The 19,296-nt window shown below is 40.4% G+C and overlaps 3 protein-coding genes across 5 annotated transcripts; all 3 read right to left on the bottom strand.

Moving 5' to 3' along the window:
• Positions 1–276: 276 nt before the first annotated feature.
• Positions 277–3,535, bottom strand: LOC115727052 (protein PARTING DANCERS). Of its 3 annotated transcripts, XM_030657183.2 has the most exons (8): positions 3,432–3,535; positions 2,382–2,506; positions 2,225–2,313; positions 2,061–2,156; positions 1,888–1,982; positions 1,769–1,809; positions 1,583–1,666; positions 277–721 (listed from the first exon to the last, which is right to left on the bottom strand). In XM_030657183.2, the coding sequence occupies exons 1-8, from the start codon at positions 3,502–3,504 to the stop codon at positions 572–574; spliced, it is 753 nt and encodes a 250-aa protein (XP_030513043.1). In that variant the 5' UTR covers positions 3,505–3,535; the 3' UTR covers positions 277–571. The 3 variants fall into 3 exon arrangements, with proteins under 3 accessions (XP_030513043.1, XP_048131239.1, XP_030513044.1); XM_048275282.1 differs by lacking the exon at positions 1,583–1,666; XM_030657184.2 differs by lacking the exon at positions 2,382–2,506 and having other exon boundaries at positions 2,061–2,149.
• Positions 3,536–4,100: 565 nt separating this feature from the next.
• Positions 4,101–8,956, bottom strand: LOC115727049 (putative methyltransferase At1g22800, mitochondrial). The gene is made up of 11 exons (XM_030657174.2): positions 8,601–8,956; positions 8,422–8,502; positions 8,166–8,244; positions 7,706–7,847; positions 7,542–7,611; positions 6,726–6,790; positions 6,554–6,632; positions 6,162–6,249; positions 5,301–5,365; positions 5,099–5,188; positions 4,101–4,793 (listed from the first exon to the last, which is right to left on the bottom strand). The coding sequence occupies exons 1-11, from the start codon at positions 8,781–8,783 to the stop codon at positions 4,680–4,682; spliced, it is 1,056 nt and encodes a 351-aa protein (XP_030513034.1). The 5' UTR covers positions 8,784–8,956; the 3' UTR covers positions 4,101–4,679.
• An 888-nt stretch (positions 8,957–9,844) lies between these two features.
• LOC115727047 (LRR receptor-like serine/threonine-protein kinase FLS2) lies at positions 9,845–11,392 on the bottom strand. Its single transcript, XM_030657173.2, has one exon. The coding sequence runs from the start codon at positions 11,313–11,315 to the stop codon at positions 9,870–9,872; it is 1,446 nt and encodes a 481-aa protein (XP_030513033.1). The 5' UTR covers positions 11,316–11,392; the 3' UTR covers positions 9,845–9,869.
• Positions 11,393–19,296: the final 7,904 nt, after the last annotated feature.

The raw sequence follows: 19,296 nt of genomic DNA, 5'->3' as shown, positions 1-19,296 counted from the left end.
TCTCAGTTCCTTAAACACCAATTCGATTCTCCAGTTTTCTTATTAACCTGTGTACTTTGCTGCAGCGACTAAACAGTATCACCCCTAGCTCTGGAACTTATGGTTTGATGATAAAAATTGACAACGAGACAGCACATCACACCAGCAATCTAACTTAAGATTCGTGGTTATAAGTAAACCAAGAAAAGGGAATTCTTCAATAGTACTAGACGTACACGAGGCAAATTAGTCAACATAGAACAAGAAGCAAAATTGAATGGAACATGGAGAAGCAAGTTCATGTCGAACCTGCACTTCTTATTAAACCACCAAGCTAATGAACTGTAACTACTTTCTTTTATCAGGGGCAGTAGGAAACAAGGATGAAGTTCTGCTGTCAATAGCGATCAAGGAAGACTAGAAGATGGTTTGAAAAGATATCAAGAGTTAATCATTCAAAAATCCTACAATGGAAGTTCACTCCAAAATGCACTTCCGCGTTTGTCCGGTTAGTAGAGATACAGATACTTCCGGCTAAGCACAATAAGCTGGTGAGCAAATAGATCCATTCGGTGTGATGACAATCCTTGCATCAACTCAACTTGGGGCTGAGGTAAAACTTGGGATCTCTGAAAAACCTCCTGATAATGTCTGCCTTCTCGGCTGAAAGGTCAGTTTTCTCCAAAATGTCTTCCTTTGATGCCTTAGCAATTGCTTCAATGGAACCAATAGCTTGGTTGAGCTGAATACAGGAAAATCAGGAATCAGTCAAAGAAAGGATGAAGAGAAAAAAAAATGTGATGTTGATCTTACAACTCCAAGTGCAAAATCTACAATTAATTTCAGACAAAATATCCTGGCTGCTGCCCATATCCGAACACCATCTGACATTGAAGAGGAGGATATCGGATATTGGTAAAATATTACCTCCCAGTGCAGTCTACATGGATGAAGCTAATGAATCCTGGGTTAAAAATATAGATTCTGATACACCTCATACCCATACAAGTCCATCTCAGATTCTTTTAGAATAGATTACTGCAGAGAGTAAAATCCCTTTTTAAGTCCGTACAATTTTTCGCTTAGCAGATAAATCTGGATGTGCTTGCTAATACCTACATGGATAAACATCTGCAGAGACATATTTGCAATAGAGGCTATTTTGTTTATTAAGGTCTACACAACAGGAAATAGCCATTGCAACAGAATGAAATTCATAACAATGTACAGAAACATTGCAGACCAGCTCCTTATTGGAATAAAGACGCACAAGAAGCCATGGAAAGGCTGCAGAAAACATCTAAAAGTTCATTCCATGGTTCCAAGTTTCCCCCTTTAGTTAGTTCAATATGTCTTCAACTTGATAAGACAAGTTTTTTGCAGTGCAGTGAAATCGGCAATTAACTGTGGTGCCTCTATTGAAAGCTCACAAGCGATGGGCAACCATATTTTCTTGCTAGAGCATATCAGAATAGCCCAGCTTCCGTCAGGTAGCTTATTGTGGAAGGAACCAAAAAATAGGTCTTTGACTATTTGATGATTTGAAAAGATTGGACGGCAAATAATTCAAAGTAGTAAGTTGCCGTGAACTTGGTAAAATTACCGAATTAGCATCATGATTGTCGATGCCAGGTATGGATGTGACGATTCCAACAAAGAGATCCATCCTTTGCATTGACCGCATCCTCTTGAAGGTGATGAACGAGGGAATCATATTAAATGGAGTTGAGGACTAGCTTCGAGAAACCTAGAAGACATTTAAATAATCACCCAACTGAGGTGAACTGACCTCAGCCTTCAATTTCCATACGGCATGCTGCTGCTTGCTGACTGCAATTCATATGGCAATTAACTGTGGATATATGCTACAGAGATTTATCAACTATAGCCAGCAGGGATAAGGTGTACCCCCAAGGGAGAGAGCTATCTTGACAATCTTCTCAAAACCCATCTCTACGTCAGGAACAGGAACCAATGTTGGCCTGCCAAGCTCCATTCCAAATCTTTGCCATAACCAAAGAGACGGTATCTTTACTAACATCCACTGCCACAAGTGAGATGCATATGAATGTAACACTTACCTGAAGTAAGAGTGGACGAAAGAATCATTTTGCTCCTTTGTTTGGAGAGTGACAACGACATAAAAGTGTGCAAATTCCTCCTTCAGTTTCTGAATCCTAATCCAGTTATCAAATCAAGCCCCATCATATAGAGCAGGAAACTTGAAATAAAGCAAATAAACAACCTCTTGAACATATATGGAATGAGGTTGCACTCCCAATTCGTTATAAAGACAAAAGCCGCTGACAGACCCCCACAGTTGAAAATAAAGTCCTGAAAGAACACATCATAAAAATTGAGTAACATCTTGGGGATAATTATGGAAGCAGCGGCTGAATTACCGGGTCAATGGGGACAAAGTTAAGCCGGAAAGAATTTGAACTGAGAAAGGAGGAGATGAAATAGATAAAAGACTCGTCTTGTCCGCTTCTCCAAGTTGTTCTCATCATACAAACCCCTGCACCACCTGCAAGCACATACGGCTAAGCTCATCCCAGGCTGCTCAGCACAATGATTTACCAAGCAAATGCTTGCCATGGCAATAAGAATAGCCATCAACTGAAATGTCTACCTATACCGTGTGAAAATAATGTTAGAATAGGACTTTATCCAAGAGTCCAAGACTTATACTCCTTAACAAAAATGAAAAATCATTTCCCAAATTATCTCTAATCTGGGCTCTAGAGAAACTAGATATAGCTAGAGAAAGCCATCATCACAAGTTTCTTTTAACTTCTCCCAACATTGTATTTTTAAAAGAATAGAGGTAGACAAACTGCCTTAAGATCGATTCCTGCAATCTTACCGGTTATCACTTGCAGGTCCAGCTTCTCTCATGTACTAGTATTAAAAACATTGAATCGAGACATAATGAGAAGAGTGTGAAATTCACGCAGGGATTTCGACTGACGGAAGCCGAAGAGCATATGAACATTCAGCCATAACACAACAGCTATGTACTCTCATTGCTTTCGTATTGCAAGAGTCCGAATCCGAGATTTCAACTGTAGCCATGAAACAACCAGCAAAGGAAAATGGAAACGCATCTTGCATCTTAGTTACCATGAAGGATCAGAATCGAGCCACTAATTCCTGTTCGTGTCCTGTTTCTACGATTATCGAGCTACATTTCCTGCAGCCAGTCGGATCATCCGTCCTCCAATACTCCGATCAGTCATTTTATTCAGCGGCAAAAGCACCATCCGACAAGTGATGATGAATCCAGAACAAGATCCAGAGGTTTCTCAACGATAGCGGATGAATTATGGAGGAACGTCCTCACGGCGCGCCAAAATAGTTCCCTATAGCAGGTTTTCGAATGCACTTACGATCATCCTCGATCATCCAGGCGGGACTGAAAGCGGTACAGTAGCGAAAAGCAGAGGAATCACCTGAACTTGACGCGGCTTTTGATGGAAAGAGAGGCGTTCCACATCGTTCGCTGCGAGTGATGGTGTTCTCCATTTCCGAGAGAGAGAGAGTCCTCGTTCAATTTTGTGTTTGCATGAATGCCAATTGCCAAGGAGCGAGGCGGTGTGTCTCTGCGATTCAAAAAAGAAGTCGACGCATTTGCGCGCGTGTAAATTGCGCAATTTTATTTGACCAAAAAAATAAAATTGCGCAATTTTATAATAAAAATAATCTCAAAAAGGAATTAAAAGCACAAAAAAAAAGGGTCAAAGATATTCTAACTGTATTTAAATTAAATGGTTTCTTTCTACTTACTTCTAGAAAAAAAAAAAAAGGAGGCTAAAAAGTCCGAAGATTATTTAAAATGCGGACATTTCCCCTCGAAATTGTTCGAAGAACCGTGGTGCATTTAGCATGGAAGAGTTTATAGATCCGCCAATTGTTTTTTTAAACTCTCAACAACGTTATAACAGATTAGAAGAGTCGTATGAAACATTGAAGCTGAATGCGGTGCTGTTGAGTTCCAAATAAGCCTTCCCACGGAATAGTCACCATTCGAAAGTACAACTTCAGCTAAATTGGCACAACCCTGCATACAACCTTGCTCTAAGGGTCTAATATGGACGCAGCCATCTTAGGACGACATAAGATTGTTTCCTAAAGATTCCTGCGCGAAGGATTCATTCGGAAAATCGATTCTAGAGATCATGAATTGAATTCTAACATGCTATCTGTCCGTGTGGTGCTTTATTACAGATATGGAAGTGTTCAAAAAGTGCAAGGCCGCTAAACTATCTAAGTCCTGCCCATAAGGGCCATCACGTAAGGAAGAGAGACTTGGCGGGAACCAAATGAAAAGGAGTGATCTTCTAGCACTTGAAAGATGAGGAGAGTTGCTACCCCACAAGGTGATTTGACCGGAGATCAACGCGGCGCAGTAAGGGCACTCTATCCCGAAACCTGATTTTGGAGAGTTTCCAGGGGATCTTAACTTCCACATTGGACCCTCGAATGCGACCCGCATCTTTACATGAGTACTCTCGCCCAGCAAACAGGATGGACCTCGTCTTCCTTCACCCTATCTATCTCCTATCAATGACAAATACATCCCGGAAAACCCTAGTCTGAGGTTCTTAGATGGGAAGCCAGGCCTTCTCTTTCTGGGAGACCGTCCAAACTTTCAGCCACTGGACCACTGAAAATTTTTTATCTCTCGAAACAGGGAGTGATTAACTGCCATCGCCAAACTGCTTCCGGATGTCCTTGAAGGATATGGTCGCAGATCCCCTTTGTTTGGCTTTTGGCTGAGTTGGATGGTCCTTCCAGCCCGTCATATAGATTACCTACGAAATAAGTAATAATTTGAAACCCAGATGACGGAAAGGAAGATGTCTAACAACTGAATTTGATCGACCCACATTCACAAAGGAAGGGAAACGTTTTTATGAGTAGTGTCGAGTATATGAAACGTTCTCATCCCAGCACACTACACTTCTCCTCAATAGTCCAATCTTTCAGTATTAAACAGCTCTTCGAGAAGGTAAAATATGATTCTTCTTAGCTTGTAAAGTTTCCACTTAGAAAACTCAAAACAGAGGAGACAACACAAAGATGAGAATCCACAGCAGGAAGTGGATACTCTGGCTACCTGGAAAGTTGCAGGGATGGTTCCATCTTCGGCAGCGAACATCGACTCATAGATTGCTGCAGTTGCCAGAGCTGTTTCCCTTTTTAGAATCTGGTTTTATGAACGAACAAAGTTCTCATTAATTTTATTGGGTGCACAGGAGCTAACCCAAAGGAAACAGCGAGTAAGGGAAGAACATTCACAATTTATAAGGTCGTCTTACAGGAACTCTTTGTAGAAGAGCGTTAGTCTCGCCCATTGCCCTGAGATGTTCTATCAGCTCCAAAGCTATACCAGAAAGCAGAGGAGAAAAGAAGATGAAAAATACCATTCATATTGACGCTGATAGTTGTAAGTACAAAGCCAAGAACCACAGAATGCTATAAAAAGACATTACATATATAAGCATGGCGGAAGATAAAGGAAACAGAGTATCTAACATCGATTTAAACATTCTTGTTGCATTGAGTTATAAACTCAGGGCAATTAGAGGATCGAATCAAGACCTAAATTTTTAAGGCCTGTAAATTAACATGCACCAACTAGCATATCTGAAATGAGAAGATGCCCAACAACTTCTGACCAGAAAAGAACAATAAAAAAGAGGATTTATCGGCAACTGAGTCAGTAAACTTTGCATTTACTATGCCCAAATGGAGCTTATGCAAACCAATCAGAACCTACTTCATCTGTTGCTCACTACTCCTAGATTTCCTCCAATAGACGGAAATAAAAGTACTGCCCTGACTTGACGCCCTTATATAATGAATCCTCTCTCATGTGCCGATAAAACATGTAGGGCTACACAGCACTTTGTGCCAGAGAGTGACAATAGACCTGTTAAGGATTACTACAGAGAATGGGCAAATAGAGGTCTTTGCAAAATTTTCAACAACAGCCTTTTCTCAGATATTAATCAATGGCCCTAAAGATTCAGCATCTCTGGTTATAGTTTAACTCACAACAGTGAGTTACACACTAGCAGTCACCATGAAGTCAAAACAGAACTTCATAGTTGAGCTGTCATTTCACGCTGGTAGAGAACATATGAATAGCAAGCACAAGCATCAAAACCACATCTCACCACTTTTATATCTCACTACGTATTCATCCACGTCAACACCTGGAAGGGAGAAACCTGCCCTAGTCAACAAATTACCAGCATCTCGCACCTGAAACACACCAATTAATGGTTGCTAAGTAAGGGAAAATGTGATAACCATTAATGCAAGGATCATGAATCCTACCTTCAGCTGACCTTATATATGGAAGAAAGATCCACTGGAATCAGAAACAGCAATTACAGAGGACATAGGACTCAAGATTTTATTACCACAAATGTATATACACCAAATCAGTTATGCGCAAGCCCATAATGTGAAGCACGCATGCAAGACTACAGCTGCCAAATTTATCTAACCACCGACAAAGGAAGTATAACTCTCAGACAGCAAGCAAGAGTAATTTGAAGAATACTTGTGCTAGAGGAGATATTCTTGGACTGATGCCTCCTTCACGTTCCATTTGTGCTATAGTGCATGCCATTCTAAGTTCCCTTGTAACAGGAATAAAATACAAAAGAAACAATTAGAGATGCAATCCTTATGGTAAAAATGAGATAAATATATATAAGAGAAAATTCGACAACTTCAAGGTTTCTCCACCCAAAATAGCTGCTAGAAAGAGGCCATCAGGCTTCAATGCCAGTTTACACTGTCAAAAAATAATAAAACAACTGTCTGAGCTTCAAATGAACATAGACTATCATGCATTACCATATATCAGCAAAGAGATCTAGATAAAAAATTCTGTAGAAGAACTTTCTAAACAGCATAAAGAAACAAAAATAAAAATAAAGGACTGCTATCATCCTCGTCATGAGCCTTAACTGTCTTCGATAATCTCACAAAAATCATAAGTCCTAATCAGTGATAACAAAACTCACTCCGACTCTCCCAGGAGAAGTATAGAAATCTGAAGGAAATTAAGACCTGATTACATATTATCAATCCATGTTGTGAATTATCATATAAGAGGTGGAGACTCAGTCAGTCTACTTGTCTGAGCTAGTCGAGGGCAAGCTCTGATGCTGAAATGATGAAGTTTTTAAATCAAGAGAACTTGGCAGCGGACATCACACAGTTTGACCAACTTAAGCTCCAAGAAACTACTTTCCAGCATGAAATTTAGCAGTGAAAGTCACTTTGCTCTGTTTTGTTCAAGTAACTTATGTATGCAATGCATGCTGAGACATCAATTTTATGGTGCCTTTTTTCTAATATCAAAGAAACATCCAGTTGCATGAGTAAACCAATTCGATGTGTCCTCCACAACAGAATTTTTTGGAAAGTCCATATGCTCCCAAAAATTCCACTTTCCCTCTATCCTACATCACCATATTGTTGCCAAAAAGGAATTCATGATCAGATTGCACTAATGACAACAGGAACAAGCAGACCCATACCTGAATCATCGCTCCAGGAAGATCATTTGTCCAGTGTAGACCCAAACAACTGAGAACCAGATCTAGAGAACTTTATTTCCAAAAACACAGACCATTAGGAATTGAATAATAAATACTGCCCAGCCAAGTAAATTATGTAATAGAACTTATATCCAGATCTACACCTTTCCTTCATAGGCAAAAACTCTTCATCACCAACGACATGCAGCGTCTCAATGTTCTTATCAGATTTATCTTGCTCCCGCCCTTTGCACTGTTGTATCATGTCACATGACATATCCATCATAATGAGCTTTTGAATGGCACCTTACGTCAGAAAAGGAATAATGTTCATCATGTTATATGAATAGCATAAACAGTATTTACCAAGTCTGCAAAATGTTGAAAATTTTTGCTTGAGTCTATCAGAAATGTGATGTTTTGCTTGGTTGAGGATGAAGCCATAAACTACTAAGCTTCCTCAAAAATCGAAAGTAGTGCTCATAAAATCACTATGGAGCTGCATAATAGATTTTCATACATGCAAGCATGCTTATCTCCAACATGCAAACTGTAATAGCAGTAAATTGATGAGGACAAAAAGATCCTTAGTTCATAGCTGTATCCAAGGTATTAGACACTCACCACGACCGCGTAACAAGCGCCTGACAGCTTCCAGGGAACCACCTAAGCATAATGCTGTTGGAAATGTTTTCTTACAGTCCTAGGAGAGGCGATCACATTCACAAAATAAGCACAATAATTGAGAAAACTAAACTAAATGCAAACAGAAGAACCAATTCCCGCCCCCCCCCATATCTCTCTGTGCCCAAATCCAATTTCAAAAGAAAGTGGAAGCAATCTAATCAAGTACAGAGAATCCACTCCACGCAGTGCTCACCTCCAAACGATCCAACAAATTCTCTGCGACGGAATCAATGAAACAATCACCGGGACGCATCAACCACGCAGCTCGATCACGCTGCCACGCCGAATATTCCAACATAAGAACCGAAACGGTAACCAAGCAAGAAAATGGCGAGCGAGAAATTATCAATTTCAGATTGGGCTCCGCATTACTTGCTTCCGCTTGAGGTCGCGGTCGAAGATCTTCACCCTCGAGCCGTCGCCGCCGTCGGTGGAGAAGCGGAGGCGAGCACCCTCCGACGCTTCACTCGTTCCGCGCATGAAGGGCGACGGCGACCGGGTGCAACTGGTGCTCCCGCCGGAAAGCAGGGACAAGCTTCTCGTTGTTCGTCGCATCTTCCTTAACGAGGTGAATCGTACGGAAGAGTCGCCGAGGTATGGACTGGATTTGCCGACTCTGGTGCTTTGCAGGGAGAGACGAAGTCCCCTTAGGGGCACAGAGCGAAAGCGATGAAGAGAGAGATGGTGTGTACCGGGGGAGAGTGAAGTGAAGCACTGAAAGGCCCGGCCGCCGCCCAACCGGCCAAGTCCCGCAGACGACAGTCAAAAGAGCAGGAGGCGAGGGCAGAATCGTAAATAGAATCCATGTTTTTAATCTTTATTTTTTTTCAACTTCCACGTTTTAATCGAGTTGATAACGTTAACCAAAGATTTAGGGCTCGAGTCCAAACTTCTTTCAAAAATGTTTTAAAAAATAATTTCGTGTATTGTTTAAAATATTTCGTGTGGATCGTCTTATTACACTACCGAAGAGGAAGATTTCGAGTTATTGTTTTATTAGGGATAGATTTTCATTATTGATAATAATTTATATTTAAATATTCGCATAAATAATAATAAAAATTCATTTATGTACTTATGTGAACAGTCATTTTTTAGAAAATATTTTTCGAATCACTTATTTTTCATAAAATAGACTAAATCTTGACCTAAAAAGCAAAACTAATTTCACATAGCCAAGCTCAATCCAATGAGATTTTCAAAGTCCAAAATGGACTCGAGCTCGATCGAGTGCCAAAATCAATATACTCAAGTTTGATTTGGTCCGATTCAATTACCTTCAGATTAGCTTTATCATGCTTTCAAATGTCGTAAAACATATATAGAAACAATCGGTTCAATTCGATCTAAAGCGGAATTAAAATTAATGAACAAGCATTACAATCCAAGCAGATTATCATAATCAAATAGAAGGCGGAGACTCAAAAGAATCAAAATAAAACTTTAGACATTTGCTAAATACAGCGACAAGTGAGCCATACGTTCCGTAAAGTTCATTTTTTATCATTTTTAAGCAAAAGAAAAAAAAAGTAGATAATCTTAAATAGTTTGCACGTGGAGCCAGAGATTTCCCATTAGTCAAATAGACGACAAAGTCAATGCTAAATTACATCTCCTGGTAGCTTTTTGTCTCTCAATTTTCTAACCCTTGCAGGGACCGAGGGGAGGACCGCACAAGCAGTCGTTCCCCACGAACGCCGTCGCGGCGAACTTCTTCGCCGCGTCGGGGATCTTCCCGCACAGGTGGTTGTAGCTCACGTTCAGGCTCTCCAAGCTCGACACCGCCTCCGGCACCTTCCCGTACACGAGATTCCTCGAGACGTCCAACTGTTTCAACGTCTTCGGGATCCGCAGCGCCCCCATGTCGAACCTCAACTTGTTGCCCGAAGCACCGAAGCCCACCAGGAACTCCGTCTGGTTCAGCAGCCCCACCGGGCTGCCCGAGATTTGGTTCTCCGACAGGTCGATGTAGTCGTAGAAGTAGGTCTGCTTCGGTTTCCAGTCCTCCATCCTCATCTTGATCCCGCAGTTGGCCAGCTTGAGCGAGTATATGATGGGAGAAGAGGTGACCCAGGACGGGATTTGGCCCAGCTTGAACCGGTTGTGGGACAGATCGAGCGACTCGATCCCTTTGACGTACAATTCGGGGAACGGGTCGACGAGGAGGTTGCGGGAGAGGTCGAGATTGAAGATCTTGGTGAGGTTGGCGAAGCTCTTGGGCACGACGCCGTGGAATTTATTCGACGACAGGTCCAACGTGTCGAGCTGTCTGAATTTCGCGAGAAAATCTGGGATTTGTCCCGTCAGAGCATTGTGGCCGAGCTCGAGATAAGCGAGGGTTGGTGCTAGACCCGAAATGGTCGCCGGAATCACGCCGGATAACTTGTTGTGCGACAGTCGGAGGACTCTGAGATCGGATAATGAGCCGAGATAGTCCGGCACGGGTCCGGTGAGCCGGTTCCGTTCCAGGCTCAGCCCGGTCAGATTCTTGAGCCGTCCGATCCCGCCGGGGATGGCTCCGGAGAGGGAGTTCCCGCCGAGTTTCAGCTGAGTCAGCCGAGTCAGCTCCGAGATCGAGCCCGGGATCGGCCCGGTGAACTCGTTCCCCTCCAGGCTCAGCGCCTCGAGGCCGGCTAGCTTCCCGATGGCGGCCGGTAACTGGCCCGAGAGCTTGTTGTTCTCGATGTACAGGTACTGGAGCTTCGGCAAGCGGAAGAGGAGGTCGGGGAAGGGGCCCGAGATGTTCCTAAGGTCCATGAGGTAAATGCCCCCAAGGTCCTGGAGCTTGGAGAGGGACGGCGAGATGGTGCCGGACAAGTAGGCGGCGGGGCGGTCCAGCTGACCGGAGACCCAGATGCTGGTGACCCGGCCGCCGGACAGGCACGTGACGCCGCCCCAGGCGCAGCAGTCGGTGCCCGGCTTCCACGAGGCGAGAATGCCGGAGGGATCGGCAGTGACGGCGGACTTGAAGCCGAGGAGGCCGGCCTCGTCGTCGGGGTGGCAGGAGGCGGCGGCGGAGGCGAGCTTGGGGCATTGGGAGATGAGGAAGAGGAGCAGCAGGGGGAGTGCGAGGGGAGGAGGCTTCATGCTTTTTTGGCGTTTTTTTTCTTGTGGGGTTGAATGGAGATGATGATGATGATGAGAAGGAAGGAGACTAGGAGTGAAAGTGGGCAGTGCTTCTTGCTTCTTCTTCTTTATACGATTCTGGGGTTCGTTTAGTGATCTGTGCACGCGGGGAGTCCACAATGTCGTGCGGGTGTGGCTCCGGGTTCGCGGTCAAAGGGAGGAGGAGAAGCCGACAAAGGAATTTGCCAATGGCTTATCTCCGTACTCGGTGCAGACCAGCGGGGCCATGGTTGGTTGCACTAGACAAGTGATGGGGAATGGGGGTGGGTATGATAGCCGCATCGTGTTGGGAAAATCCAAAATTTTGTCAATTTAAGTTATAAATATTTTAATTGTGTCGATTCAATTATATATATCACCCCTAAAGTATACACAGCCGGTTCGGTGGAACCGCCGGTTCCGGTTTAGGAACCGGCCGTGTATACTTCCGGTTCCGGTTCCGCTTCGGAATCGGCGGTTCATTCCGATTCTTTTTTTAATAATAATTTTTAAAATAATAAATAATAAAATAAACATAATAAATTATAAATTATAAAATACAATTAAATTGTACATTGTAATAAAATATGGGGGAAAAAAAAGGAATGGGCTTGAACTTAATGAATTATGCCTACATATCTTCTTGGGGATAGAAGAATCAAAGCTCATGTAGTTCTTTTACCTTTGATAACCCCAACTTACCTCATCGTCAATCGTCGCTACCCGTTGTGGTACCCGTGGCAGTGGTATCTCCAACATCATCGCTAAAAAATTCATGTTCACGATCTAACTATTGGTGTCGATATTTCGCCCTCGTCTAATCGCCGATACAAGCTTGAGCTTCCACGCAGTCCGGGCTTAATCTTGAACGGCGAGAGTCCAAAATTAATCCCCAAAGACTAAATGCTTGTTCAACTTCAACCGTTGAAGAAGGGGTTGCTAATATTTGACGAGCGATGAGGGCGAGAACTGGATAATCGATTTGGTGACTCTTCCACCACTTCAGGATTTCGAAATCTGTACTATGTTACGCATCACGAAACTCAAATTGAGTGGTTAAATATTTTTCTAATTCAAAAATACTACTTGTTGCCCCTTTTTATTTTTTTTTGCCTACTCTTAAGCATATTATACCCTCTACTAAGTGAACTACCACCTTCGCTACGTGAGGCAGTAGATTGTAAAGATCCGTAATCATTTAAACCATATCTACTACGAAATTCTCCATATAATGCTACTATAGATTCTTTAACATCTCCTAGTATATTTGAAATATCTATTGAATCTTCCAAATGTAAACAATCATGATAATACACATTCAAATAATCTTGTAAACTGTCTAATTTAATACGTGGATCAAAAACAATACCAACTAAATAGACAAGAGGAATTTGCAAATAATAATGCAACCATTTTTCTCGCATTACTAAAATAGTTCGACCTAATTCGATATCATTTTCATATTCACTAAAAACACTACCAATATTAACACACTCTATTAAAAATAAATGCGTTGTAGGATAATAAATACCAGATAAAGTCTTAGTAGCATCATTAAAAATTTTCAAAATATCTAAAATTTTCTTGCAAACGTCTCAATATTGAGGAAGTAAAGTAATTTCAGGAATGTTTTGTGAAATAAACATACATAATAAATCTTTATATTCAAAAGTTTGCCGAAGCAACTCGTACGTAAAATTCCAACGAGTCGGAATATCTTTTGGAAATCTTCTTGCCCTTCTCCCATTTTGTTTACAAAATTTTCCCCATGATTTCATACAATAGGGACGACTCCATAAAAATTTAATTGCATTTTTGATTGGGGCGAGAGAAGTGTCAAGAGTTCGTAAACCATCTTGTACACATAAATTTAAAACATGACAAGTACATCTAATGTGAAAAAATTATCCGCCAAAAGTGGGTTTGCAAATATTTTCTAATTCGGGAATAGAAGCGGTATTTGCGGCGGCATTATCAAAACCAATTGAAAATACTTTATTTATTAAATTATATTCTTCTAAAACTTGCATAATTATTCTATAAATATTATAAGCCGAATGTCTTTCATCAAAAACTCGGAATGCAATAAGTCTTTTTTGAATCGTCCAATCGTCACCTATCCAATGACACGTGGCACCCGTATAAGAATGAATTTGCCAAGGATCACTTCAAATATCGCTATCTATATTCACACGTCCATTGAATTCAGCAAAAAATTTTGCTAAAGATTTTTTTCCTTTTTTATAAAGATGAAAAACTTCGCGTTTAAGAGTATTTTTTGGAATAGTTGGCGCTATGCGAACCAACGCAGTATTTATCAAATATTTCATATTAAAATTTTCACCAGTATTAAACGAAGCATGATCAAGGGCAACATATTCACCTAATGTTTGTTTATAAAGTGCTTCAGTGAAACGAAATATAGGATGAGGATTAAAAGTGGTGTACCCGGAAATTTGTTGTTGCGTATTGTCGATCCCCGCTTGCGTTGGATGTTTTTTTGTCAAATGCCGACGGAATGTTCCGTAACCGTATCCTTTCGAAAATTTATATATTTGCGAACAATATTTACATTTTATATTATACTTACCTTCGCCTTCATCACGTACCTTGTCGAAGTGTAGCCACAAGTCGGATGTATTATCTCGGTTCTTCCGTTCCGGCTCATTTGCCGTTGACGTTTCTTCGACACTAGTGGGAGGATGAAAACTTTCTTGTGTTGGGATGTGCTCAACGTTCGGAATCGGGACATAGTTGATATTATCGTCGTCGTCTTCCCAACTTGCATACTCACAAAGATCATATTCGGGAATGGGATACTCGGAATCTCCCATAGTCATCTTGCCCTTGTCGGCATTTCTGCTTCCACTTGCCATTTTTTAGAGAATTGATCGGAAATCCGATTGAGAGAATTGAGTCGGGATTGAGAGAATTGGGAGAATTTGAGCGATTTGAGAGGATTTCAGAGAGAATTCGAGAGATTGTTCGGAGAATTTGTGACAAAAATGAAAGGGGGAGCATATGTATTTATAGGCAAGAATTATTTTTAATTCTTTTTTTTTATTATTTTACAAGCAACGGCCAATTTGGCCGTTGCACGTTGGCAACGGCCTAAAGGGCGGGGGGGAGGGGTGAGGGGGGCAGGTGGCGGGCCGGGCGAGAGCCCAACGGCTCTACGCCCCGGGCCTGCCTTTATTTTTTTATTTTTTTTTCTTCTTTCACGGTTCCCACGGTTCCGGAACCGTGGGCCCGGTCAACGGGCCGGTTCCGGGCCCACGGGCCCAAATGGCACCCTCTACCCTAAAGTGTCTCTCCTAGGGTTTCTCTTTGTCAAGACGCTGCCTCTCACCTTTACCGAAGCAAACCCCACGAGAGAGTCTCTCCCTTCCTCGCTCCCTTTCTTCCTCCCCATCTTCATTTCTTTATTTTTGTTCTTTTGTTTCTCTATTTTTTTTGGGTTTTTTCGTCGATTTTGTGGAGCATGCTGTCGACGTTCTTCACGGAAGTAAGCTTTGAAAATCGAAGCGCAAGTGCCTCGACAATTTTCTCAAGTCTGCTCGCTCGTTCCGACTCCGAGTGCTTGCTCTAGATAATCGAATGATTGGCTTTGAGGTTCCTTTGCTACTGTCTTTGGTTTATTTGAAAGTGATTTTGTGATAAATTGGTATTTTTTTTGTAGCCCTTCTCTCTCGATTTAGAGCTAGATTTAGATTCGAGTACTCTTCCATCTAGATTTATCTCTAGATCTGGGATTTACAATGCATTTTATGTATTTTTCAACCTATTTTGGTGATGGCACCGGGACGCCGAACCTAGGCGCGTACCGCCTTTTGGTAAAATCGTAGTTACTAGAGAGGATCTTCTAGGCGGGTGCTCATCACCGATCAAGATGTAAGATTTGGTGATTGGCCGCCGCATCCGTTTTTGTGGAATATGTTAATCTCTACAAGCAGTACTAAGTTGATTCACTTTTCAGATTTACTTATTTTACTTGCTTTGTGGGATTTGAGTTATATACTCCTTTTTCATATGAAATAAATATGTTCGTTCCGACCAAAAAAATATATATATATTTTCACATTTTTTTAATTGAGTCTATCGGATAATTTTTTTCTGAAAATAACTGATGTGGGTGCCCGACGATGAAATTTTTACTAATTTTTACTTTTTTATTTTTCTTAACATTTTTTTCTTCTCTTTTTCTTTTGTTTATGGTGGCCGGCAAGAGTCGTCGAGCCCTCGCTGCCACAATAAAGCAGAAAATAAAATAAAAAATTGAAAAATATAAAAATATAAAAAGATCCACGTCGGCGTCAATTGTGACACGTAGAACGATCGATACTCACGTTCGCCATTGAAAAAAGTTGGGGATTCAATTGTCACAGTAAAAAAGTTTATAGTTGAATTGACAAAATTGCAATAAGTTTAATCCCAATATGTTGAGATTAACATTAAATTCACCTTATCAGCTACGTTTTGTTTATTAGGAGGGATGAGGATGGCACACAATGGTTTTCAAAAATATGATAATGGTAGGATGAAGGGAGAGAGAGACACGAGGAAAAGGATAAGGAGGAATGGTCCTATCCATTCTATGTACGTCTTAAATCTTTTAGGTTTCATTTGTTTCGCAAAAAAAAAAAAAAGGAAAAACAACTTTGAGAAAACTATTTTTTGGATTTTTCGTCATTTGTTCGCGAAAAATAAGATAATCAAGGAAAACATTTTCTACCCATAGAAAAAACTTATTCGAAAGTGGGGAAAATGTGTTACTCTTTTTAAGAAGAGGAAAATAAATCCTCATCTTTCCTTCCCCCTCTCTTTCGTATTTCATTTATTTTTAATTATTTTTTACTTTCTTTTCATTTTTATTTATTTTTAAAAATTTGAATTTTATTTTTTTCTCTCTCTCTTTTTTTAAATTTTATTTTATTTTTTTTTCCTATTATTTCTTCTTCTACCATTGCCAGCCATGGTCACTACCGATGACTGACCAAGGCATGGCGTCGCTTGCCTTGAGTGAGGCAAGGCAAGTCGTCTTTGGCGAGAGCTCACTGCGCAGCAGTCACCGGTGACCTACGGAAAAAAGGAATAGCAAAAAATATTAACAATTAAAAAGCAATTAAAAAAATCATTTTTAAAAGGAAAAGATAAAAAAGGAAAAATAAAAAAAAATTGAAACGAGTGCAATGCAAATATTCAAATCATATTTTTCATAACAAATGGCAAAACTATTTTCTAGCGTGTTTCTATATTTTAGCCATACGCCGAAAAACATGGTGAAAATGACTTGGTGGAAAATATTTTTTTGAAAAAAGTCATATTTTTCGCGAAATAAACAGAGCCTTAGAATCTTTTCGAATGTAGAGAGATTCGTAATGGTTTGGAAGTTAATAAACAGATTTATTCTTCTTTTTTTTGCTTATACTTCTTTTACATCTGTTTATAAACAAATAAAAGGATATTCATGTTATGATGCATTTTTTTTTCCTCGCCAAAGTCAAAACAATATCTTAGTTGAATGCCCTCAAATTCTTCCTCTCATTTTCTCTCGTAATTTTTTATATCCTACTATTATTCTAGTCTGATCACTTCATCCGAACTAAGCTATGTTAAATCGATACTTTCAGTAAATCTGGTTTTACTGTTTGCTCCCGCCTGCTTCAATTCTCTTAAATTGGAGCGGTTGTTGAGCTACTGATCAACGGTCTTTAGTATTCCGAAGGGCTTGGCCCAACACATGCCTCATCCAGTGCAAGGCAGATGTGATGTGGCGGCCGGCCCACTGGCCCACTAACGAATGGGCCATGTCATGCGTGTGCCGATCCGACCCGACCCGACCCATTTGACGCCCCCGGTTTTCCATGTCCGAGCAAAGAAGGGATTTTTACGGCTTCTTCTCCTCATCCCTTCTTCATCCGATGGGAAAATTGTCAAAAAAGTCCTCAACCTGTTTCACTTTTACCAATTCGGACATAAACCTTTGAATTTTATCAATCGGTGCTTAACCTTTTGCATTTGTGCTAATTTAGTCCTAAATACTACTGTTGCTTTAGCTTTACTCACGTTAGTAGCATATTTCTATGCAGGTCTTACCAAAAAATGATTAAGTTATTTCAGTAAATATATTCAATTTCCAATTCAATCATAAACCTTTTATATTTGTGACAATTCGCTCTATCCGGAAAACTTTAGTCGGCCTACGCTGACGTGGGGCTGACGGGATAAATTTTAATAATTTTTTCAATTTTTTTTTGTTTTGCTTTTGCATTTTTCTCTTTTCTTTCTCTTTTCTATTTTTTTTAGTTCTCCTTCTTCCTCGCGGCCTCTACCCAGACCTGCCAGATCCTACGAGCTCTAGGCTCTTCAGCGAAGCTCTAATTGATCCCCATGAGTCCTAGTCAAGCTCCGCTCGGTCCAACGAGTTCGAGTCCTGGCCAAGCCTCCTTCAGCATCACAAGCGCTTGCTGAGATCCCAACCGTGACAAGCACTCCCAACTAAATCGCAGCCCTTCCCAACGAGCACCTGAGCCAGCTTCGACGAGTCCAATGACGATGAAGCACCATCGAACAATTCTAGCAATCCAGAGAGAGAGAGAGAGAGGGAGAGAGAGAGCTATGGAAGTAAGGAATCGGCAATTGTGATGCCATGGTTGGGCGAGGCTCGGCCACGCCAAGCACCGTCGGCGGTAGTGACCTGTTGGCCCTCTCCTCCAGTCGGTCGCCGGATCAAGGATCAGCTATGAAGAAGAAGGAGAACTAAAAAAAAAAAAACAGAAAAATAAAGAAAATAGAACAAAACAAAAGAAAAACAAAAAAAAATTGAAAAAATTATTAAAATTTACTTTGTCAATACCAATTAGCCAAAATTTGCCAAATGGACTAAATTGACACAAATACAAAAGGTTTAGGACTTTATTAACACAAAAAAGGGATTTAGGACCGAATTGACACAAATATAAGGGCACTTGCTTAAGAGATTTAGGATCGAAATAGCAAAAGTGCAACAAGTTTAAGACTTTTGTGACAATTTTCCGCCATCCACCGGCAAAAGTCAACTTAAACAAGGGCACTTGCTCTTGGTGTCTCTGTTACTGCCTAACCTTGAATTCATGTCTTGTCATGTTTAAAGCTCTGTCTATTATTGCGAAAATAAATAATCTAAAAGATATATTTTCGAAAATAACCATTTGTATCTCTTATATATATGAAAATATTTTTGTTATTCACGAAAGTATTTAGATATAAATTATTATATACAAATAAGAATATTTTTCATTGATTAATTATTTTAAGCGATACAAGAGGTAAATTTTATGAGAATATTTTCTAAACATTCAATTTTTCGCATACAAATGGAACCTAAATATCGAAATAACTCATTTGAAACTCCAATCACGATGACTTCCTCACCATGCTAATTAGCTTAGATCGGAGAGCTTTTACTAATAGAAAATTTGCCACTACTAACTCTTAAAAGTATCAAATTGATAAATCTACCTAGAAAAGAGGTTACGGGGTACTTTAAATGGGAAAATGTAAACATTAAGTAGAAGAGCAATTAGTGGCTATTGATTATAAGAAATAAAAGAGATTTCTCGATAATTTGATAATTTTTTTGTTATTCCAACTTACAAGGTTTGCTAGTCCCAAAATTATCTTAACATGTGTTTTAGGGAAAATTTTAAAATAGGGACCCATGTACCTTCATTTTCTCAAATAAAAATCTGAAGTCGATCATGTTTCAAATAATAGAACGAAGTGCCCTTATCGCTTTTAAAAAAGGGTTTGACTCACTGTTCGTAGGGGCATTTTGGTTATTTAGTATGACTTTTTCTTCTTCTTCTTCTTTTTTTTTTCAATTTTTCAAAAATTTAGGAGAGAGAGAGAGAGGTGGGAGGGGACCCGACAACTGAGATCGAGTCTATTTTGCCGAAATATCAGAATACTTTAGGAATTATTT

This window comes from Rhodamnia argentea, chromosome 2, assembly GCF_020921035.1.
Source record: "Rhodamnia argentea isolate NSW1041297 chromosome 2, ASM2092103v1, whole genome shotgun sequence".
Lineage (NCBI taxonomy): Eukaryota > Viridiplantae > Streptophyta > Magnoliopsida > Myrtales > Myrtaceae > Rhodamnia > Rhodamnia argentea.
This window is presented reverse-complemented; position numbering and strand designations above follow the sequence as displayed.